The sequence below is a fragment of the Falco naumanni genome, chromosome Z (assembly GCF_017639655.2).
Source record: "Falco naumanni isolate bFalNau1 chromosome Z, bFalNau1.pat, whole genome shotgun sequence".
NCBI lineage: Eukaryota > Metazoa > Chordata > Aves > Falconiformes > Falconidae > Falco > Falco naumanni.
In genome coordinates, this window is record NC_054080.1 from 25,548,788 (window position 1) to 25,570,063 (window position 21,276).

The 21,276-nt window shown below is 36.1% G+C and overlaps 1 protein-coding gene across 2 annotated transcripts in view; it reads right to left on the bottom strand.

Annotated features, from left to right (window-relative positions):
* MAN2A1 (mannosidase alpha class 2A member 1) overlaps positions 1-21,276 on the bottom strand; it is a 127,779-nt gene that overhangs the window by 41,181 nt on the left and 65,322 nt on the right. For both annotated transcript variants that reach the window (XM_040578908.1, XM_040578909.1), the window contains exons 13-15: positions 6,066-6,231; positions 3,963-4,193; positions 3,730-3,852 (exon numbers count right to left, since the gene is read on the bottom strand). In XM_040578908.1, the coding sequence (XP_040434842.1) occupies positions 3,730-3,852; positions 3,963-4,193; positions 6,066-6,231 (520 nt within the window). The remainder of the gene's footprint in view (positions 1-3,729; positions 3,853-3,962; positions 4,194-6,065; positions 6,232-21,276) is intronic.

The following is a 21,276-nucleotide window of genomic DNA, read 5'->3' on the forward strand; positions in this document are numbered from 1 at the left end:
ATGCATAGCACCGAGGAAAGAACAGACATTTCAAAGACAGCCGATTTCTGAATATTGTGAGCACGCTCCAGGTAGTGGTGCCTACATATTTGTCTCTCCCTGTTATCAGGCATACAAAACCAGGGGAAGTATTAAAAGTAAGGACACTTATGCTTGAATGAGGATCCTCTGCCCTTTTGAGAGGGAATACTTGAAGATGTATAGATACTGCAGGATACTCTACATGGGTAGTCTCTCTCCTTTTGGGCAGTGGAACACCCTAACCTCGTCCACAAAAATGTGGAAAGATATCAGTATCTTTTCCTTAGGCTTGAAGGCCAAGCATTTAGGTAACTCAGATGTGTGTTCTTCTCTGAGAAGTAGAGGTAACGGGTAATCCTGACAGATTCAAAAAGGACCTGTCATAAAGTTTCTTGAAGCTAGTAGCAGCAGCTACAGCTATACAAGTCAGAGACCATCACCAGTAAAGGAAGTCTAACCATGGACACAAAGTGTGAAGGGGAAAAAAACAGGAGAAAAGCCCTAACAGTAGAAATGCTGCAGGATACTTTTTTTAAAAAAATAATGTATCTTTTCTTATATATTCTGTTAGCACATAAGTACCTACAGCAACTAGTATATACATGTGTGCACAGACACAGCTGCCTGAAGGAGAATCACAACTTCCCAATCTGAGTCTACCAAAAAAGTCCTCTTAGATTCTGAAAAACTCATTTGTAAAACAAGAAAATGAACCGCTCACATTGATCCCACAAACACTTAGCATCTGACTCTTTGGAAAAAAAGGGCTTTGTTCTATTCCCTATTGATACTGAACATGGCTAGTAAGTAGGTCATCACGTATTGACTTCATCTTGAATATACAGAAGAAAAACAGACATTTAACTGTTTCAAAGTTTGCTGAATACTGGGTTTTTTTTCCTCCACATCTAAGAGATTTATGGAGTCAGCCACCCTTCACAAAATCACAAGAGATAAAAACATGTTTTCCCTCCACAGGCAGGATGCTTTTGTTTGTATTTATTGTAAGGTTCAAAGACGTCCCTTCGTTCCAAACCATGATAACACTGGTATGTAGTTAAGCAGCACTAACGCTTAAAAAAATTAAAATACTGTCTGTCTTTTTCCCTGGTACCTTGCTTTTTTTCTGTTTTGCACAAAATACAAAGGCATGGTAGGAGCACTGTCTTATCTCTAGGCAGCATGGAGCCTCTGTTCTGTGTCACTGTCCTGGACTTCACACTGGTGTCCTGACCTGAGACTGCCACTGAACTACTTTCACACTTCAGAGACAGCAGGAATAGAATCATCCATGGTCAAGACCTTATGCCACAACCCAGAGAGAGTTTTATGGGGAGCTGTCTAGCTGCATCATGGCAACATTTGCCATGGTGTCGTACAGCCTTAAGTCCAGCTATTCCTTCCAGAGCAGTGACAAAGAGTTACTGGTGTACCTTCTATTTGATGCTATGTAAATTGCTGCCATTAACCCAGGTCTCTGCTGATGGCCAGTTTAGTGCTGGCACTAGAGGCTTACCACTTCTTAGCAAGAATGCACTCTGCAGTGCTCTAGACTGATTTTAGGTCAGCCATAAAGACGATTAATTCAAGGGACCTTTTGAGAGATGCAGATCTGTGTACACTCTAGTAGACAGATTACCATTTGCAAAATACATAACATCTACTCGTGACAGCCGACTGACGACCAGAGCTACATGGTATGTGTCAAGTGTTCTTACGTGGTTTTAAGCCACAGCCTGCAATGGTAGCATGTTACAGCGCCAAGTTTCCAAAAATAAACTGGCAGAAGAATCCAAGACCAAAAAGGTTATGTAAGTACTACAGTAAGACAGAAAATTAAACTAGATGAAGAAAACATTTTCTGAATATTGCAGAACTGAAAAGAAAGGAATCAAAACACTTACCAGATGATAAAACAACTAGTTAATAAAGGCAAAGAAAACATAATTGTACTCATACCAGAGGAAAATGACCCAACATCAAATGCAGTTATTCTCTGCAAAGTTTGCAGTAACAGGGGGACAGGAAAAAAAAAAACACCTAGCCAAAAATCAAGAAAACTGCCAGTAATCTATCCTATTGCGACTCTGCACAATGACTTAGAAAATGTCAATCCACCTCACACTGAGAACCCTGAACAGATGGCATTTCTTCTGACAGAAATCTTCAGTTCAAAATGTCTTAGAAACTACTATAGGATTACACTGTTTTTCCCAATGGGAAAATCTAATTAATGTTATTAAAATGCAAGTCAAATAAGCCTTAATATTAATGAAGCAGAATTTTTAGAAATACAATTATTTCATTTTTCTTGTATAAAAAGTTACAAAAGCTGAACACACCACCCTTTTTAATGTTAACTAAAAATGCACTTTAATTTCATTTTTCATAAAAGTTCAATATGTACCCTATTTTCTAACTGTGCTTGAGGACAGGTGAAAGACTTTTTCTGATTAAACCACAGCATTTTGCTACGTAGCTTTGTCAATATTTTTATTAAGCAAATTCAGATGTGTATTTAGAATTAGATGTTAATTAGCAATTATTGTTTACATAAGCAAAAGACTAAGTAGCATCCAAAATAAAATTAGCTAAAGTGTGACCATGCAGCTGATGAAAGGTAAAAATAATAAAAAAACGCCCTAAGTGATATTGTTCAGGTATTCACAGATTAAAACACTGACAGGTAAAAATTAACAGTAAGTGAAGCCTATTGAACATTACTAATGGAAACAACTACGGGACTAAATAATACTAAATAGTTTAAAACTGCCAACTCACACTCAAACCATCTGCTTCTAAAAGAAAGGAAACTGTTCTGTCCACTTGCAGACTGATTTACACATGTAACAAACAAACAAAAAAAGATTACCCTTCCTTTTTTCCAGACGTGGTAAACATAGAACTCCTAGTTTGTTTTATACATGCAACTTAAGTTTCCCCAGGAGAAACTGGGCAGAAGAAAAATGCTGTAAAGTAGCTAGCTTCTTAAAAGTGTTCATTATTTCATCGTTTGCTTTCTGAAATACCACCTTCCCAGTTCCACCAGTGGTAGAGTCTGCACGGTAATTAAGTCAGTGTAAGAACATTGTCATTTCTGAATTTCCATTTGAAAACTAACAGGAGTATGCTATTACCCTCCAATAATTATGCAGCTAAAAATATTGATAACCTTAGATAAGTAAATCAGAACAGTTGCTTGTTGCAGCGTCTTTACATTCATCAGTTTGACTCAGTATCTTATTTACCACATTAAACTAAATACGCCAGTATCAGCTAAAAAGGTACTACACTCTGAACTGAAAGTTCCTAATTCCCAATCAAGAAATCTTAAAGATCAGAAAAGTGAAGAAATTAAGAAATTAAACAGTATGTCCTATACCTTTTCAGCATAAGTGAGTGAAATTATTTTATTGATAATGAATGGTCACATCTCACCTGATTTCTTGCAAGGGTAGCAGCTTGCTTAAGTTTTTTGGTGAATCATAAATATTCTGAAAATTTTTACACTTTCAAATTAATGCTATGTTTTTACCCAAATGTACAGTTAAGTAATAAGTTCTGCCAATAATTTCAATAACTGATGCCATTATTTCTAGTCACACAGTTGTATTTCAGGGTTGGAGAAAACTAGCTCTTCCAATCTGTATTTCCAGAATGCTTCAAGTTACTTAGAGATTAGAATCTCTTTGCAAACGGAAGATTTACCTTGGCATCTCCATCTGGTAAGAAGAGATAAGCTCCACTTTTATCGCGGTTACTTGTAGTTCCATACCAAGCAAACTCCACTTTCATTTGATGATTTTTACCGTCTTCTTTGGTATTTATTTTCTAAGGACAGAGAATTATGTTTAAAATGGTTAATACATATGAACTTCCACAAATAAGAACAGAAGTTCTTAAAAAGGTAAAACAGTGCTTCAAAATATAATGCAACACACCTCCAGTAATCCAGACATTCCAGAAAACCACAGTTTCATGTAAGAATTTTCTAAGATTATATTATCCACAGAATTCTGCATCTCTTTTATCTTGAAAAGTCTGTCTGGCTTCTCCTGCCTATTATTTCTCATGTATATATTATAGTCTGCTAAAACTGCTTCTGAACTCTGAACCTCCAAAAGCTGATAAACTCCAATCCCCAGAGGCGGTAGATGTGCCACAAAAGAGATCTGTTGGGAGCAAAGAAGAAGCCATTATTAAAAACACTGAAGTATCAACTTTTCATACTGAATATGCGCTCAGACTAACTCCTTTTGCTTCAGTAATTTTAGGATGGCTTAATTTTCCCTGCATTCCATAAATGAGTATGATACTGCAAATGACATTCCAAAATTAATAGCTGAAGCACATTAAGAAGACTTAGCAAAGAAAAATGTCTGCATTGCTAATTTGTATAGCATCAAGATCACTGTTACATTAGTGCAATAATGATTTTGAATCTTGTTAAAAAAAAAGAATGGTAGCTGCGATGTGCAGTTCTGAGCATCTTTCCTGTGTATTAAAGATGCGTGTTGAGCACATCAAGTGCACACAGATCCTATTTATCACTTAAGTTGCATTTAAAAATCCACCAATTTAAATAGCAAAATAAGGCAACTGTCTCATTGTTAGTCTCTGGTTATTTAGGAGCTACAAAGTAACCTGCACAGAAGAACAATATACAAGGTAGATTTCCAAAGCAATATGCTCAGAATTTGAGGTACTAATACGTGACTTTAGTTCTTCTATCTCAGGCAATTAACAGTGTATTATTTAGTATAATTATTGTACTGGTTTTGGCTGTGATAGAGTTACACATTTATTCACAGTAGCTCATATGGTGCTAGGTGTTGGCATCAGCAGTGTTGGTCACACAGGGATGCTTTACCCATGGCTGAGCACTGCCTCTTCTGCTTTTCACGCTGCCCTGCCAGCGCGCAGGAAGCTGGGAGCTGACCAAAGGGATGGTTCATAGTTGGAGCTGACCAAAGAGATACCCCAGGCCACACAGCATTGTGCTCAGCAATAAAAACCGGGGGAAGAAGAGGGGCACGTTGGGAGTTACAGCGTTTGTCTTCCCAAGCAACAGTTACAGCTAAGCCCCACCTTCCTATGGATGGCTAAACACCTGCCTGCCAGTGGAAAGCAGTGAATGCATTCTTTATCTCACTTTGCTCACATGCAGTTTTTGCACTACCTATTAAACTGTCACCTCAGTCCACAGGTTTTCTCACTGTTACCCTTCCAGTTCTTTCCATCTCACTGGGGGCAGTAAGTGAGCAGCTGTGTGGGACTGCGCTGCTGGCTGGAGTTAACCCACAACAGTTATCAATAATTATCCATTTGGAGGACAACTGAGACACACTTAAATGAATTTTCTTCACAGAAACACTATCCTGAAACAAGTCCAACTTGGCTCCCAAGTCAAAAGGAATCAGACTAAGAATGTAAGCCTGAAAGTAACACAGTACTATTATATTACTACAAATACAACAAAATACAGTTTCTGATGGGTGATCATTGAGGACGATCTTCTATAACGATGTATGACTCAGACATTCTAGGAAACTTTGTTTAAAACCAAAACCAACAGGTGGACTCGAAGTCCTCTGACTAGCTTGAGTACAAGAGTACAGCCTCTGTATCTGGAAGATAAAAATCAGATTCTAACTGCCTAAGCCATTGTACTTAAAAAAACTTCCACCTGGAGTACTTGAGCACATACAGACTGTCTGACTGTGTGTATAGACGACCACTTGAAGGAAAGACAGCTTTGGAAAGTTGGAGTAAAATACACACATCCAGTATTTTCTGTTCATGCAGCTGAAACAGACCTTTTAAATGTAATACACTATCACAAAAGTTTAATAATTTATCAGATTAAGAAACATTAATGCTAAATATATATGTGTGGGAGTTTTCCCCTTAAAATGACTTAATGAATTAATGGCATTATCTGCAGAAGACAGAACTGCGAGTATTTACAGTACGCCTTCTGTTTCTTCAACTGTGGAGGTACAATACCTATCAAAAGTACTTTAACGCTTTTTAAAGCGGCATACCTGATATGCTTCATGTGATACTGTAGTTGCTCCATCCCAAACAGCATTAACCTGGACAGTAACAGGTTTTCCCAAAGGAGATAATATTTTAACCCTAGGTGAATTCACATTGACTGAAACCACTGAAAATCGCTCTTGTTCTGTAGGATTATATATCAAAAGGTACCTGCAAAAAACATATTTGCCAAATTATCTTTTGGCAAAAAACCTTCCTCCTTCAGGTTTAATAATATTGCACATAAATTTTACGTACAGAGCATTAAAACAGTGTTAGAACAACAGGTACATACCACAACAAATAAATATGCAAAACATAACCAGGAAACAATGGATATTTAACATCAACTCTGGCAGACCTAATATTCTTAATGCTATTATTTTTCCAAGAAATTTTAAAAATAACTTAGAATAGAATTAGAAACAATGAAGTAATGAATAAAACCTGCTGTACATACATATATATCCGATACATTTTCTTTAAAGCAAATAGTTTCTCTCTGCTATAAGGGAAATTTTTAAGTAATTATAATTTACCAAATTCCCTATGGCAATTGTCTGTGTATACATTGAAATCTTTTTATTAGGTGCATATGGAATAACTATTTTTTATGTAACCTTATGCCTGTTCTTCCATTTGAACACAGATTATGTTACTACCAGAAGAATCGGCTCTGAGACTGAATACAGCAACTTCATTAGCCTATACATTTTTTATTACAGGTTTCTATAAGATATAGAAAAATAAATATACTAGAATATTTGTGACTCGTGCATCTGGAGGACTATCATTATACTTGTCTTTTCATTGTTAAGCTCAAAGAATGCACTATTTACAACTGTCCCCTAAAGTTTCCCTCTGCTCATTTCATCCTTTAAAAAAATTTGTATTTCACAGTGAGAAATGTTCTCGCCAAAATTTCTAATAACTTCTTAGATACACAGTAGAACCAATATTCTATCTTCAACCTCTTTGACCCTTTCTGATGTAAAACAGTTTACTTCATTAAATCTTATGTTTCACCAGTTTTCAAGATATCCACTTCTTACTCATCAAATCACTCCTTCAGCATTTCTTCTAAGTAGATTCTCCTTATTGTCTGCTCTGTTTTCTATGCAGATTGCTCAGCATTTTGTGCGTGATTTTACTCCTCCTTTCATATCTTCACCTTCAAATGCAATTACCACCCTCACAAATGATACTGCTTCATCTGGAATTGTCTCCTTTCACCCAAACTAGTAATCTCATTCTGTCACTTAGATCTTTCAAGTTAGACATCACCTGCAGCTTGAACCTCCTTCCATAAACTCACCTTCTGCTTCTAAGTCTTCCAAATTCCTTACTCACACATGTAGACGCTCTGTGCTCCATTATTCGCTAGCCTGGCACTACAGTACAGCTAAGGTCCTGCTAATAAGTCACATAGCTAAACCCTTTATTCTCTTCTCTTTTCCAACGTTAGCTCTAAACAGGGTAGCCCTCATATATAGACATGCCAGAGGAGAGTGAGGTCCCGTAAAGTCTGACAGGCAGTGGACAACACTACTGAGATGATACTTTGGAAACAGCGGAACAGCAAAATTCAGGGCTGAGAGGCAGCGGCAAACTGCTCAGAGTTAATTAGGAGTTACAAATTTAACTCTTCCTTCTTCTGGGACAGAGGACTTTACACAATTACAGTGTAAAGTCAGAGACACAAAGTTAATCCACCACTAAACTATCAATGCAATACAGACACACAAGGAAAATCTCCATGATGCTGGAAAATCTCACCTACTCTCTTCCAACCTGCTCTTTGGTTGTGGTTTGGTTTTGTGTTTGGGTTTTCTTTTGTTTTTGGGTTTTTTTTCAACACTACACTAATTTTAACAAAAGCCATTTTGCACCATGGATACTCAAATTCTTATGAACACCAGCCAGTCTACCATTTCCCCTTTATCTTTTCACTGGCTCCCTCTTTTTCCCTGCACTGAACTTAGGCTGTTTATCTTCAATTTCATAGCTTTTCGCCGCTACTCTGTTACCTCACAATCATTAGGAATGGTCAACTCCAACTTCTCATTAGCTGAATAAACTAAAATCGGAGCAATGTTAGCTTTTTCTATCAAGAACCTTTGGATCACCTGCCATACATAGAATGAACTTCCCATAAAAAATTATTTTCCTTTTAAATCCTTAGATGAAGATTCCTGTATGTTGTTACATCACAACTTCTGTGCATAACAACTGTTATCCTTGCATATTTCCACATCTAACTGTGGTCAGCTGCTTTCTAGCACAACCAAAAGCACTCTGGGATGCCCTTTTTTAAAGCCCTGTTTCATGTTGAGGACTTACAGATCACTAGGCAACGCAATAGTTAACCATATTCTTGGTCAGCTTTCGGAGTCTTTAAGAACTTATGCAAGGCTTTGCGAAAGCTTCCTCTAGACATGGGTAGGTCATTTTACACACCTGCTTAAGTGAAAATGTCTTCTTTTTTGGATAAGATTTTAATTTAAATGTTAATGTATTTTTTTATAACAGCTGTGGAATCAAAACCAAACTAAACCAACGTTCTCAGTCTAGACCCCTTAGAAAGTAGGAAGACAAAAAAAAAGTTAAATACTTTAAGAAGTCATATACTGTGAAAGAAGAGTGTAAGAACTATGTCAGAAACAATACACACCTATGAGATGATCCTACACCAAAGATCATAACAGATTATCATTCCCATCCCTCAACAGAACATTACAAAAATCTTTTACTTATTCTTTCTGTACTGTAGAATTCCTCAATTCTTATGCCTTCAAGTAAAATGCTAGCTTATGTATACAATTTCTAATAATGCTACACATACTCATTGAATTTAAATTATCTGCCAAAGAACATAAATATGTAACAATGCTTCGAGAAACTTTATTCACCTTCCCATTGTTATAAACGTGTTACACAACTTTAATTAGTCAAGTGAAAAATTTACCCTTGACAAAAGACCTTAGGAACTGCCACATTATCATGACATTTCACCACACTTTTTATATATATAGATAGATAGATACAATAAAGCCCTTGTTGTACCAAGGTACGTATGTTTTATACCTTCTTGATTCTATGTATTGTAAGTGCATTATGTGTATTGTTAAGTAATAAGGCAGATGAAGCTAGTAACAACAGGGCAGATTTTCAGCAGTCAAAATGCAGGAATTTTGCCTAGATGGCAGTATTTTGTTTTCAAATTTTATTTCAACAGGACTTAAGCATTTATACTAAGATCTAATTCTGGTGCATATACAAAAGCACTGACTAATTAATTAAATCACAGTACTTCTGAAGTACCATTCCACTCCCATCCTTAAATAACAACCCACCATAACTATTTTAAATTCTATATGAAACAAAAGAGCCATACTTCACTTAACCTTTATCACTGCAAAGAATGTCACCCACAAATGCAGAGTACAACTGCGTAATGTATTGTGGTTTCATTACACAGAGAAGCAACGTGATAATATTAAAAGGTTTTTATATTTCAGATTTTAAGGCAAAAACATGACTATTACTGTCTTTCAGAAGCAGCAAGATATTATTCTGCTTTCATTATTCATATTACCAGTTTTTGGCAACAGCATTAAGCAAACTACAAAAGTTCACATCTTTTGTCCAAATAAAGGGGGAGGAGTTTTAATGCCTACTGGTAAAATTCCAATTAAGACTTTTATTCAAAATATTTTACTTAATAAACACCGTTATGGCCAAGTGTCAGCCATAACTTCTTTCATTTATGCAAGAAATTAAAGAAATGTGAAGCTATTTCAAAGAAACCTGAACCTATTTTAATATAAAGTGTATTGAAACAAAAGGAAATCATATAACTTTCTACAGATAAAGCAACCGCCAATTTGCTCATACAGAGAACGCGTATTCCATCTGTGCACTGGGAGCAGGAGTAAACTATTCTCAGCCTCTCAAAAAATGAGAAACAGGTGCAGATTTGAGCTCTCAATCCTAAATTGGATGTACCTCTGATAAGCAAATACTTGCAATTTCACAAAAGCAAATCCTGACACCTGTTTTTCAGTCACTTTTTAAAGATATACCTTGAATTTTTTTTACCCCATACTTTTCTGGGTCTCTGAAATCCAGAATGAGCATCTGTTTTTCATACAAGCATGCTATTTCCCCTATATAACCTACCATATGCCATTAATAAACCCTTCCATTAAACATGTACATTCAAGCATCAAATAATGTTTTGACTAGTCTTTCCTGTAGTAAAGATTTAACTTGTTGTGAAACATCTTCAGTCAGAGCTGAAAAAAGCCATCCCCCACTCTCATTTCAAATACTTTCTTTATTAAATTGCCAAGAAAACACGTAAACCAGTGTAGCTACATTCACAGGCAAAACGTGAATAAAGCTAATTCAGATCTCTAACAACTTTAATCTTGGTCTCCTAGAGGAATGCTATTGCAAGTTTTGTACTTGAAACCCAACAGTTAATCATATTTTAGACCACTATTCTTTTTTTTTTCACTGATATGCACCAATATATGGGCATACATATATGTTGATAAATACACACATTTACTGATAAGATCTACAATACAATTAACACTTCCTTATAAAGTTCAGTCTATGCTTCCTTCACAAGCCATGAATTCAACTAATGTGAGAAGCCAGAAATCATATACTAGTAGTATATGTCAGCAGATCATCAGTTAACAAAGGATTATTCAGAAGACCACCTCTTCAAGACACTTGGACTCACGACAGCTGAGGACTACAGCTTTTATTGCTTGGTGGAGAATCTTTATTCAAGTTCCCTTTGACAACTAATTCCTTGAGGCACTTGTAAGCTCAGACTGATGAATTTTAGAAGAATCTCTCTGACAAACCTTCACAGACAGATTAAAGCATTTCCCATTGTAACTCACTGGAATTGGTTCTCTGAGCACATACACATAATTTCAATGCGAAGTTATACAAACAGCACCTTTGACGCTGGTTAGTTTCTTTTCCTTAGAGGCTAAACGAGGAAACATCGAAGTGGTTAAAATGAAAACTGTTACAAGCACATCCAAAACCACGAAAAAGACACAAGCCATGAAGCCAAATGATACACTATAGCAATGGTCTTCCCTGAAGAATGAAAAACAACAAACACAAGCACATAAGTCCTCTTGAATCATCAAAGTGTGGGGGTGGGGAAGAGGAGTGAAAGGGAGGGAAAAAACATGACTACATATTAAAATGCTTTAAGTCCTAAAGGAAATTAACTGGAGTAACTACATATATGTAAAATCACCAGAAGGACTAGTGGGTTAGAAAACCATGGTTCAACAGGAGAGGTATTCTGAGATCTTGGCAGCCGATAGACTAAGATTTTAAGAGTTCTAACAAAACTGGTATTATCTAAACGAAGTCATCTCACTGGGATGATAAACAATAAAAACTCTCCTGACATCAAATGGGGGGGGGGGGGAGGAGAGAAATCAGAACATTTCCAGATCTGAAAACATGCAAAAAAAAAATTACTTTGAAAGGTGTGAGTCAGTAGATAGTAACACTGTTTAACTAGTAAACGCTGATGTGTACGAGGTGTAAATGAACTAGGGATTAGTACTGAAACTGTGTAAATCACTGCTTGCCACAGTAGTTGCCAAAAGTACCATAAAAAAACAAATAAATCTGAATTGTGTGACTTCTGCCATATGTTGGAAACCTAAAAACAAACAAACAAAAAAACCCACCACCACCAAAAAAAAAAAAAAATAGCCCAAGAAAGCTAGAATCCTAAAAAATTCTGTGAATTGACATTACACCAGCCTAGGGTTGTCCATGTCTTTGAGGATGAAGGCAAAGGGAACAAAGAGAACCACAACCATCTCCTTAAAACAGATTTATCAGTACGTTGCAAATGTATACAACCTCCCCTGAAGAAAAGACTTCCATGATTCTTGCATTGAAGCCCAAGAAAACATGTAATAGATACACATTTTCCTCAGTTTTTAAATACAGAATAAAAGTAAAAAGAACTGGACCACAAAAACTACTCTTGTGTTATTGAAAAAGCTCTCTCCTTGCTTTGGAGGTTTGTGGTAAATAACTTGAAACAGAACCTGACAATAACAACTCATTTTTCTTAACAAGAAAAACTTTACTGAATATTTACTCACAATGATAGGTAGAAAAAAAGTTGTATCACACTACTGAGTTCTGCTCAACACTCTTATAGTCTTTCATAAAAAAGTTAAGGCCTCCTTAATCAAAAGTATGATTAAAGTGACATTTTAAGTACAGGTCCCATCACACATTTTTTTCTGTATTTGGCCATGTTTCCATGCATTTCTGCTACTGATTACTAAAGATGGAAAGAGTCTGCAAAACAACTGTTCTGAAAATAAATGCCATGTAAATTTCATACATACAACTTGAAGTGTCCTTTAATCAACTACTTTTTTTTTTTTTTTTTTTTTTAAAAAAGTTATTCAGGGTATTATCTGAGATCATCTGGTCACGCTGTTCCTCTGGTTCTACAAAAATTAGACATGTTTTAGTATCTCAAGCCATGTTCTTAATAATCCTTTAGGAACAAAAGCCAACTGTGCAGGCTCATGATCGTGACACTCTCCTTGACAGCAGATTAATGCTTTTTTCTACAACTCTTCTACCAGTTACTAAATTGAGCTTTAGAAATTACATGTTTCACAGCATTTCAAGACACCTTTCAGCCCTATTCAAAATTCATTTATCAAGAAAGTTAGGTAACAGAGAAAGTTTTGGACAAAGTCATTCAAAATCTCATGTATGAAAGTCATGTGACCAATCCAGTTTCTGAAGATATTAAAGTCTGATTCATGCTCGTTTTAAAGAAAATTTAACTCTGCATGTATTTTTTTCAAAACCATCCTCATCTCCCCCCTCTTTATTTAGTTATTTCTGAAGTGTAAAAAGTTATCCTGATTTCTTTCAAATTATACTTTTTCTAATACATGCTATTAAAACACTGAACTCAGCCTCTGTGTGTCTTGAACTATCATCAGTGAGATTTGGTTTACAACTTCCTTTTAACCACAGCAAACCGCACCAAAACATAAGGAAACAAAGAATGTGGAAATAATTTGTTACTTAATTTTCAGACAAAAAGTTAATAAGCCCCTGAGGAATTATTTAATATGTATTTGAAAATATATGCATTAGTAGTTGTCCAAGAATCTAGTAATAATTTTCTTCGTAGTTCATTTCCAGAAAGGTAGCAAAACCAGTAATGACCATAAGATGGGTTTCCAGAAGGGAAAATACACTTCCATGTCAAACCATACCAACTAGTTTACAGACTAGTTAGTAAGTCTAAGTTAGGGATTTAGGATATTTCTTGTATAAATGTAACTTGATACATACACATACATATACATAAAGAGGGGCAGGGGGCAAGGAAGAGGCAGAGGGAAAATCTAAGATTTTCCAGTATTAGGAAATAGCTTGACCTTTGTATTCCTATAGAGAACTACCTGCTGCAACTAATGTAAGTAGTTATTAATCTACTCAACACTTCTCACCCCATCAGAAACCTACCCAGATTTAAAAAAAAAAAAAAAAAAAAAAATCATTACTCAGCAAACATTTAATGTGTAAAAAAGTTAAAATACCCAGTAGTCAGGCAGATCTTTCACAAAAACAATATATAAACACACTTCCTTTTGCAGCACATCTGCCAAGTGCCAGAATGACATTTGTCAGAGGGGGAAAAAAAACAACCAGAACTTTCTGTCCTAATTAGGGAATTCCTTTTGCCTGTATGACTGAGCATAAATTGATGTGCTCGTGCATTAGGGACAGTTGTAAGTGTTGTAATCTGCAGTTTTAAGCAGAGCTGTTCTCTCATTACCCAACTAGTTCTCTTACAAACATCAGGTGCCATTTCAGGTTGCTGGAAGGTGTTACATGCTTTAAACCAGCCTACTTCTATTCCATCCAATTGGTCAACTGGAAGACAGTAGGTACAAAACAGACTAGCCCATAACCTTAGGCCATGATGAGTACTGCAAAATATGCTGTTTTGCTATGGCTCCTCAATACTAAATTCAAGAAACAAAAGGAAAATTGAGATTAATAAAAAAAACCACCAAAACAATAGTGGGCTAGAAGGTTGCTGTAGTTGGGCCTCTTAATCAGAATAAGAATTCAGTAGGACAGCTTTTGACAAAGGCTGCAATCACTGTTCTTGAAAACATCCAAATCTGTCTAGACTGTTCTGCAGCTCAAGCACCTATTCTGCTAATATACAAATAAATTTTGTATTACTTCACATTAAACGTTTCTTCCAATTTTGTCTTCCTCTTTTCCACTGCAAGTATAATGCAACTTACTCTCTTTGTAACAAACTTGTATGAATTTATACATTTATGTTCCTTGTTATCAGTCTTTTCAAACTAAATAGATGATACTCTTTCAACACCTCTGGTAACTTTCTTCACCTTAGTACTCTTGTTTTCCTGTTAAGCCTTCTGAAAGTCTCACCTCTCAAAGTATGCTTTCTAAAACTAGACACCGTATTTTTTATGAGGCCTACACCACTCCAAGTATAGCACACTATTTCAGCTGTATCTTACACAGAACATTTACATTTACATCATCCAAAAGCAAAATTCCCTCTAACACCATACAAGTAACTCTCTCAATCTGATCTTCTGTAATGCTCAGTCTTTTTTTCTGCTTCACTAAAATCTGCAGTCCCCAGATTATTTTTCCATGTGGTGTGTAATACTTCCACTTGCCTGCTTTATTTCAACCTTTGACTATAAAATACTGGCTCCATTTTACCATGATAGTTTCAAATATGACTTCCAATTTTATAATCTATTCACATTCTACTTTATTAGCATGATCAATACAAACAGAAAATAATTTGCGGTTTTAAAATCTGAACTAAAGAAATTCTTACTTGGTTTTGGCCTCATTTTGCACAGAAAATTCCATCCTGCTCAGATGTATACCCAAGCATATAAGTTGAATAATATGTGCTACCCAACATTTATTTAGCAAACATTTAAGTAATAGCTAGGCAACCAGCATGTCTATTAGCAGAGTGAAGGTAGCAATGGGCAAAATGCATTTACAGCAGACTAGAAATTAAAGTGTGGAACTGAAACATGATGCCAAGTCTGCTTTTTTGCTTTTCAGTTTTAAAGAAAGGGAAACAGATCTACTTCAATATTCCTGTTTGAGTTAGTGTTTGGTTTTTGAAAATTTAGTCTGCACATTATGAGAATGAACTTTCACAAAAAGCTATACCGTTAAGCTCAGAGCACCAAATGAAACTACACCGAATGTGTGCTTTAAACTGCATCAACACATCTAATTGTATTACACCACTTAGTTTCAATAATCACTACAGCTTAAATGTACACCCCCTCTGAGGTACAGTTGATGTTGAAACCATTAGCATTCATAACTATACAAGCCTAGACACTTAATTAAAATAGAAAAGTCCTTTGTGAGGAAAACCTTATGATTAAATAGCTGCACTCTCAAATACACTGTCATGTAAAAATGAAATCTGGGGCAGTGGGAATATGGGTGGTTTAATAAAAATTCAAGTTAGGCAAATAGTTCTCTATACAGTCAGAGAAAAGCAAGTTCTCCCAAAAGGAGATTCCAATAGGGGCTTTTCACTGACTGGATAAAATCTAATGAAGACTTTTTAGCTCACTTAACTGAACATGATAAATAATGCTAGTATGATCTTCTGTACGACATGCAGCTAAGCTTCTTGTAAATTTACCAATACTGCCACAGATGTAAAAACCAATAAAATCAATTTACTTCTAAAAATCAATTTACATCTGAGCAGCAACTCATAATCCAATTAAAGTGTTTATTATAGAGTAGAATATTAATCTTGAATATACAGAATCAAATATCATATAGGAAGAAATATTAAGATTTTTGCCTCTTCCTGTCTTTGCAAAAGACAACTTTTCCAGATTATGAAAAAAATCCTGCAGAAGAATTAGTAGGAATTTGATCTTAACTCGAAACTGCAAGCACACAACATAAATTTGTGTTGCTTCGTAAGGTGTAAAACCAAAGGCGGAAACAGCATCTATTATCCATAGATCAGCTTTTAATTATAAAAATCCAACTGGTGACATCAGGAAATAAAAAAGAGTTGCTATCAATAAATAAGTAAATTGACAAAAATTCAGTAGAGTTTAAACCAACTTAGAACAGAATTATGCTACAATTTCAACAGCATTTGAAAATTAAGTTAAATGTGCAGTTTAGAAATAGAGCTATAATGTTAAAATTACACATTATTTCTAAAAGCAGCAATGGCTAACAGTTCTGATTAATGTGCAGATAATTAAAACCAATTATAATTTCCTTAAAAAAAGTTCCATTATCTTAGCTTGACATTTCCAAATTCTGAATCCCTCTAGGAATGACCTTCCTAATGACAGACCCAAAGTGAAACTTCAGATTCGCTAATAAAGGTGAGAGAACTCACACACATGCATTCCTATAAATTTTGTAACTCTACAGATATATCTTTATAATACCCATTGCTCATGCAAAAGGCAGATAACGAGGCAGATGATAGGCACATATTCCATCCCTCTGCTCTCACAAGAAACAGGACCTTTGTGTGGCTTTCTCAAAACAAACCATGGAACACCCTCAAGAAAACAGCATTCACAACAAACACAGACAACAGCACAGCAAGAACTGTAAATTTTGAGAACACAAAAAACCAACACCAACCTAAGACAACACTTTTAAATGTTATGTACCTACTACATATGCCAGATACACATACTTCCTATGATTTGGATGGACTGTAGTGGAACGCATATCCTAATCTGGAGCACATAACTACTCTCCAATTAAGGATAAAAGGATTAAGTCCAAAGGCGCTATTTTAAATTTTTCTTTTACCACAAAGTTGTGAGGTGTTCTGAAGTCCAAGATGGGCTTGAAGCCCCCTGACTTTTTCAGGATCAGGAAGTACCTTCACTAAAATCCTTTCCTTGTTCCTCTTGTAGTGCAGGCTTTAAAAATCTGCATTTAGAAGGGAAAAAAAATCTGGTTCAGAAGAGCAGAAAGACTTTAAGTATGCCATATCACTTCAGTCTGTGCCTTGAGAGCCTTGGACTAATTACAGTATTGGCTCAAAGCAAATCCAGTAAAAAAGGCTGAAGGGGCCAGTGCCTGGAAAAAAGAAGAAATAATACACAAATACACTAGTATACTGAAAATGTGTATCTTCTACTTCCAAAACTGCTTCAACAAGTACATGCATATAATGCCGATCTTTCAGTTGCATTCATTTCTTTACTAGCGTATTTCTTCATGATGATCACTTTCTGTTTTTTGAAAAACAAACCAGGTTGGTTTTCCTCCCCGCAAAGTATGTTTAGTTATTCTATTCTTTCTGCATTTCATATGATCATACAACACTTCCATTACAAACAGTGTTTTTAGAGGAACCCATACATTTCTTGTAACAACTAATTGTGGGATTTTTCATTTTAGTGTTATCGTTCTTTTATAGCAACTGAAGCATCAAACACCTTCACAACTTCATTGCACTGGTACTGCAAACCCCAAGAAAAATTTGAAATTCTCTCCATTAACTAAAAATCCTAAATTTTTGCAATTTGAGAATCTGCAAAGATTCTACAAACACTACAAACATTATCAATTTATTTACTAGTTTAATTTTGTAACAGCAATTTCAAAGACAGTCAGTAAACAAAAATGTTTAGAACAGACCATCACTGGCTTATCAACAATAGGACAGACCAAAAATTGAAAACAGTTTAATTTATAAGATTTTTTTATGCAATGAAAAAGTTTCAAATTCAATGGATTTTAGAACAACTTGAATTCAGAAGCATGGTAGTGAAAACTTGAGTTTTGAAATAAAAAAAAGATTAATTCCACAGAAAGATTTGGAGTGCAAGTAATTGCAAATCAAAGCTGCTTTTTTCTTCTTAATAATGAAAATTTACAATAACTCAAAACAACCACTGTTCGGTTTTAAAGAGCTCTCTCTTACATCAGAAAATACATTCATCCCTTAGCTTATCTGTTGTTTTGTTTTCAGAGTTCCCAGATAAACTTTTAGCAAAATGTCAACTGTCAGTGCAGGGAGCCAGTTCCAAGATGTAATTAGTGTAATTAACACAAGAAGTAGAAAACTCGCACAGTAAAAATAGAAATCTCTGAAAAACTGCTGTGACCTTACAGAAAGAGTATTAAGAGATCAAGGTGCTGTGAACTCCTCCATGCCCCTCACTCCATTTCCCATTAGACATTGTCAATGCAAAATTTGATGGTTTTGGTAATAAAAGGCAGTTACACAGCCACCCTCCACCTATAAAGAATAAAGAATGTATCCTGCTTTTGTTCATTTTGAATTCACCACTTTTGGCAGAATGACTTTTACTGAAATATTTATTTCAAATGCACATTAACTGATGTTTCAGGATTCAGATGCCTGAGTTGCCCTGTGTCAGCCAAGCATTTCATTGCCTTTGCAACAGTTCTTCAATGAAAATCAAGAGAGAGAATGCTTTTTAAATATCCATTCAATTCAGTCAAAATGACCTGGAGTTTACAACAAACTGAACATGTTCATGGCAGTTACAGGTCATCTGAAATCTAGTAAATTGACCAGGCAGCTGGTCACTAAGATTAACACTTTAAAGTAATTTGTTTTAAAAATCATTAGGCTGTATTCAGCCTAAGCAGCCAGAGTACTGGAAACTAAAAGTGCAGTTCTTCACATATAATTTCAAATGTTTTTCTATTTTTTTAAATATTTGCACAACTGTGCTGAGAATACAAATGCTTAATTAAGTCTTGTTTCTTAATAGAAGAAGAGAGACTTAAGGCTTGACTGAATGACCTCTAGTCCTGCTCACCTCCCTTAAAAGTTATTAATACAGAGGTTTCACTTTAACAGAAACATAACAAGGTTGTGCATATTGCTAGCTCTATTTCATCCAATAAAAAACTAAAACTGTTGTTTTGGGGCTTTTGTTGTTGGTTGGTTGGTTTTTTTTCCCTGGGGAACATGGCTTATTAACAATGTATGAACTGCCACAAATACTTCTGGTTTCATTTTAAGTGTTTCTGTATTCTTTCCTGTTTTCTTTAAATATTTTTCCCCTCACTGACATTTTAAATACTCATTTCAACTGTCTTTTTTAACACTATTTCAGTATATAACTAGGAATGCATATGCCTCAGAACTCATGAAAGCACAAAAGGTAATTAAATTGCGTATTACTAAAATGTCAAACGCTGTCAGAACATCCTCTCCTTTTAACTACACTGGACAACTGTTTAGATTCATTATACAACATGGGCGACACAGGTCAAAAAAAAACAACAAAAAAACCACCACCAAGTTCAAGTTGCTAAATGAGAATATTAAAACATTACCCCAATCCAGTTACCTTCTAAGCTCAGAAAGACACACTTTCCTTTGGTGTGAAGCTTTAATCAATTGCTTCACATCATCGGGACAGCTCTCCGTTTTGGCATATCACACCAACAAATGTCCTTCTCAGGCAAGTTATCATTGCTGTCATCTTCCAACCAAATAAGTAACGTTGCTCTGCCAAGAGTTTTTGACCATTGTACATTATTCTTTATCATATATTAAACTTAGTATAAATAAAATAAAATAGTATTAAATTTTGCATTACAGTGCTGTGTTGAGGAAGCAGTGGGTACACGGGCCAAGTGATTTCTTGCAAAGGTAACCAACCTGCAAAATCTTAAAGGTAAATCAGAATTTTCTTTCTAAAAAAAAAACCCAACCCAAACCAAAGAAAACCCAACAAAAAACAACCCACAAATTTTGGACCTAACAGAATAAACAGAACTTATGTCAAAATTTTGTTAATTACAACCTTATGCCAAAACTTCTTCATAGATATTGAAATAAGAATAATAGTCCAGATTATTTTGTATCCCCTATCTGGAAAAATGAAACTTTCTTTTATAAGGTGGATGTCACTAAACTGCTTAGTGCTTTGACAGCTCTTTGAAGACATCATTGATTATAGTGTATACTACTCGGAATTTATCTCCTAGGCAACCTGAATATTTCAACCAGCGCAAAACATATCTGCTAAGTTATTAAACTAGCCTGATAAGAAGGGTATCATACCATTGTTCTGTGATTAGCTGACAAAAATAATTTCTGGGCATATTATAAGTACTGCTGGTCTACCACTAAAAATAATCCTAAATCAACGATTTGTAAAAAATCTTTCAGTATCACAGTATCTTCAGTTCATATGGGATGTCTTACACCACACTTGTAGAGTGCAATGGAGCTCAGTGCTTGTCCTGGTTTCAGCTGGGATGGAGTTAATTATCTTCTTAGGAACTAGTACCTGCTGTGTTTTGGCTCTGATGCGAGAGCAACGTTGATAACGCAATGATGTTTTTAGTTGCTGCTAGATAATGCTTATACTAAGTCAAGGACTTTTCAGTTTCTCTGGCCTTGCTAGCAAAAAGGTTGGAGGGACACAAGGAACTGGGAGGGGACACAGCCAGGACAGCTGACCTGAACCAGCCAAGAGGTATTCTATAGCATGGGATGTCATGCTGAGTATTTATTCCTGGGGGGTGTCCTGGCTTCAGCTGAGATAGGGTTAACTTCCTTCTCCGCAGCGGGTGCAGCTGTGCTGTGGCTGTGCTGTGCGAGCAATGCTGACAGCACACGGGTGGGTTTGGCTGTGCCCGGGTGGTGTCTATACTCAGTCAGGGACTTCTCAGGGTCTCAGGCCCGGCCAGCCAGAGGGCTGGGGGGGCACGGGGAGCTGGGAGGGGACACAGCCGGGACAGCTGGCCCGAACTACCCAAAGGGATATTCCACACCATGGGGTGTTGTGCTGCGTATATATAGTGGGGGAAGAAGGAGGAAGGGGGGGGGGACATTGGCATTATGGCGTTTGTCTTCCCAAGTAACCGTTACGCATGATGGAGCCCAGCTGTCCTGGGGATGGCTGAGCACCTGCCTGCCCATGGGAAGCGGTGAATTAATTCCCCGTTCTGCTTTGCTTGCATGTGTGGCTTTTGCTTTACTTACTAAAATGTTCTTATCTCAGCCCTCGAGCTTTACATTTCTTTCCAATTCTCCTCCCCAGCCCTCTGGGTGAGGGGGAGGGACTGAGCGGCTGCCTGGGGCTTGGTTGCCGGCCGGGGTTA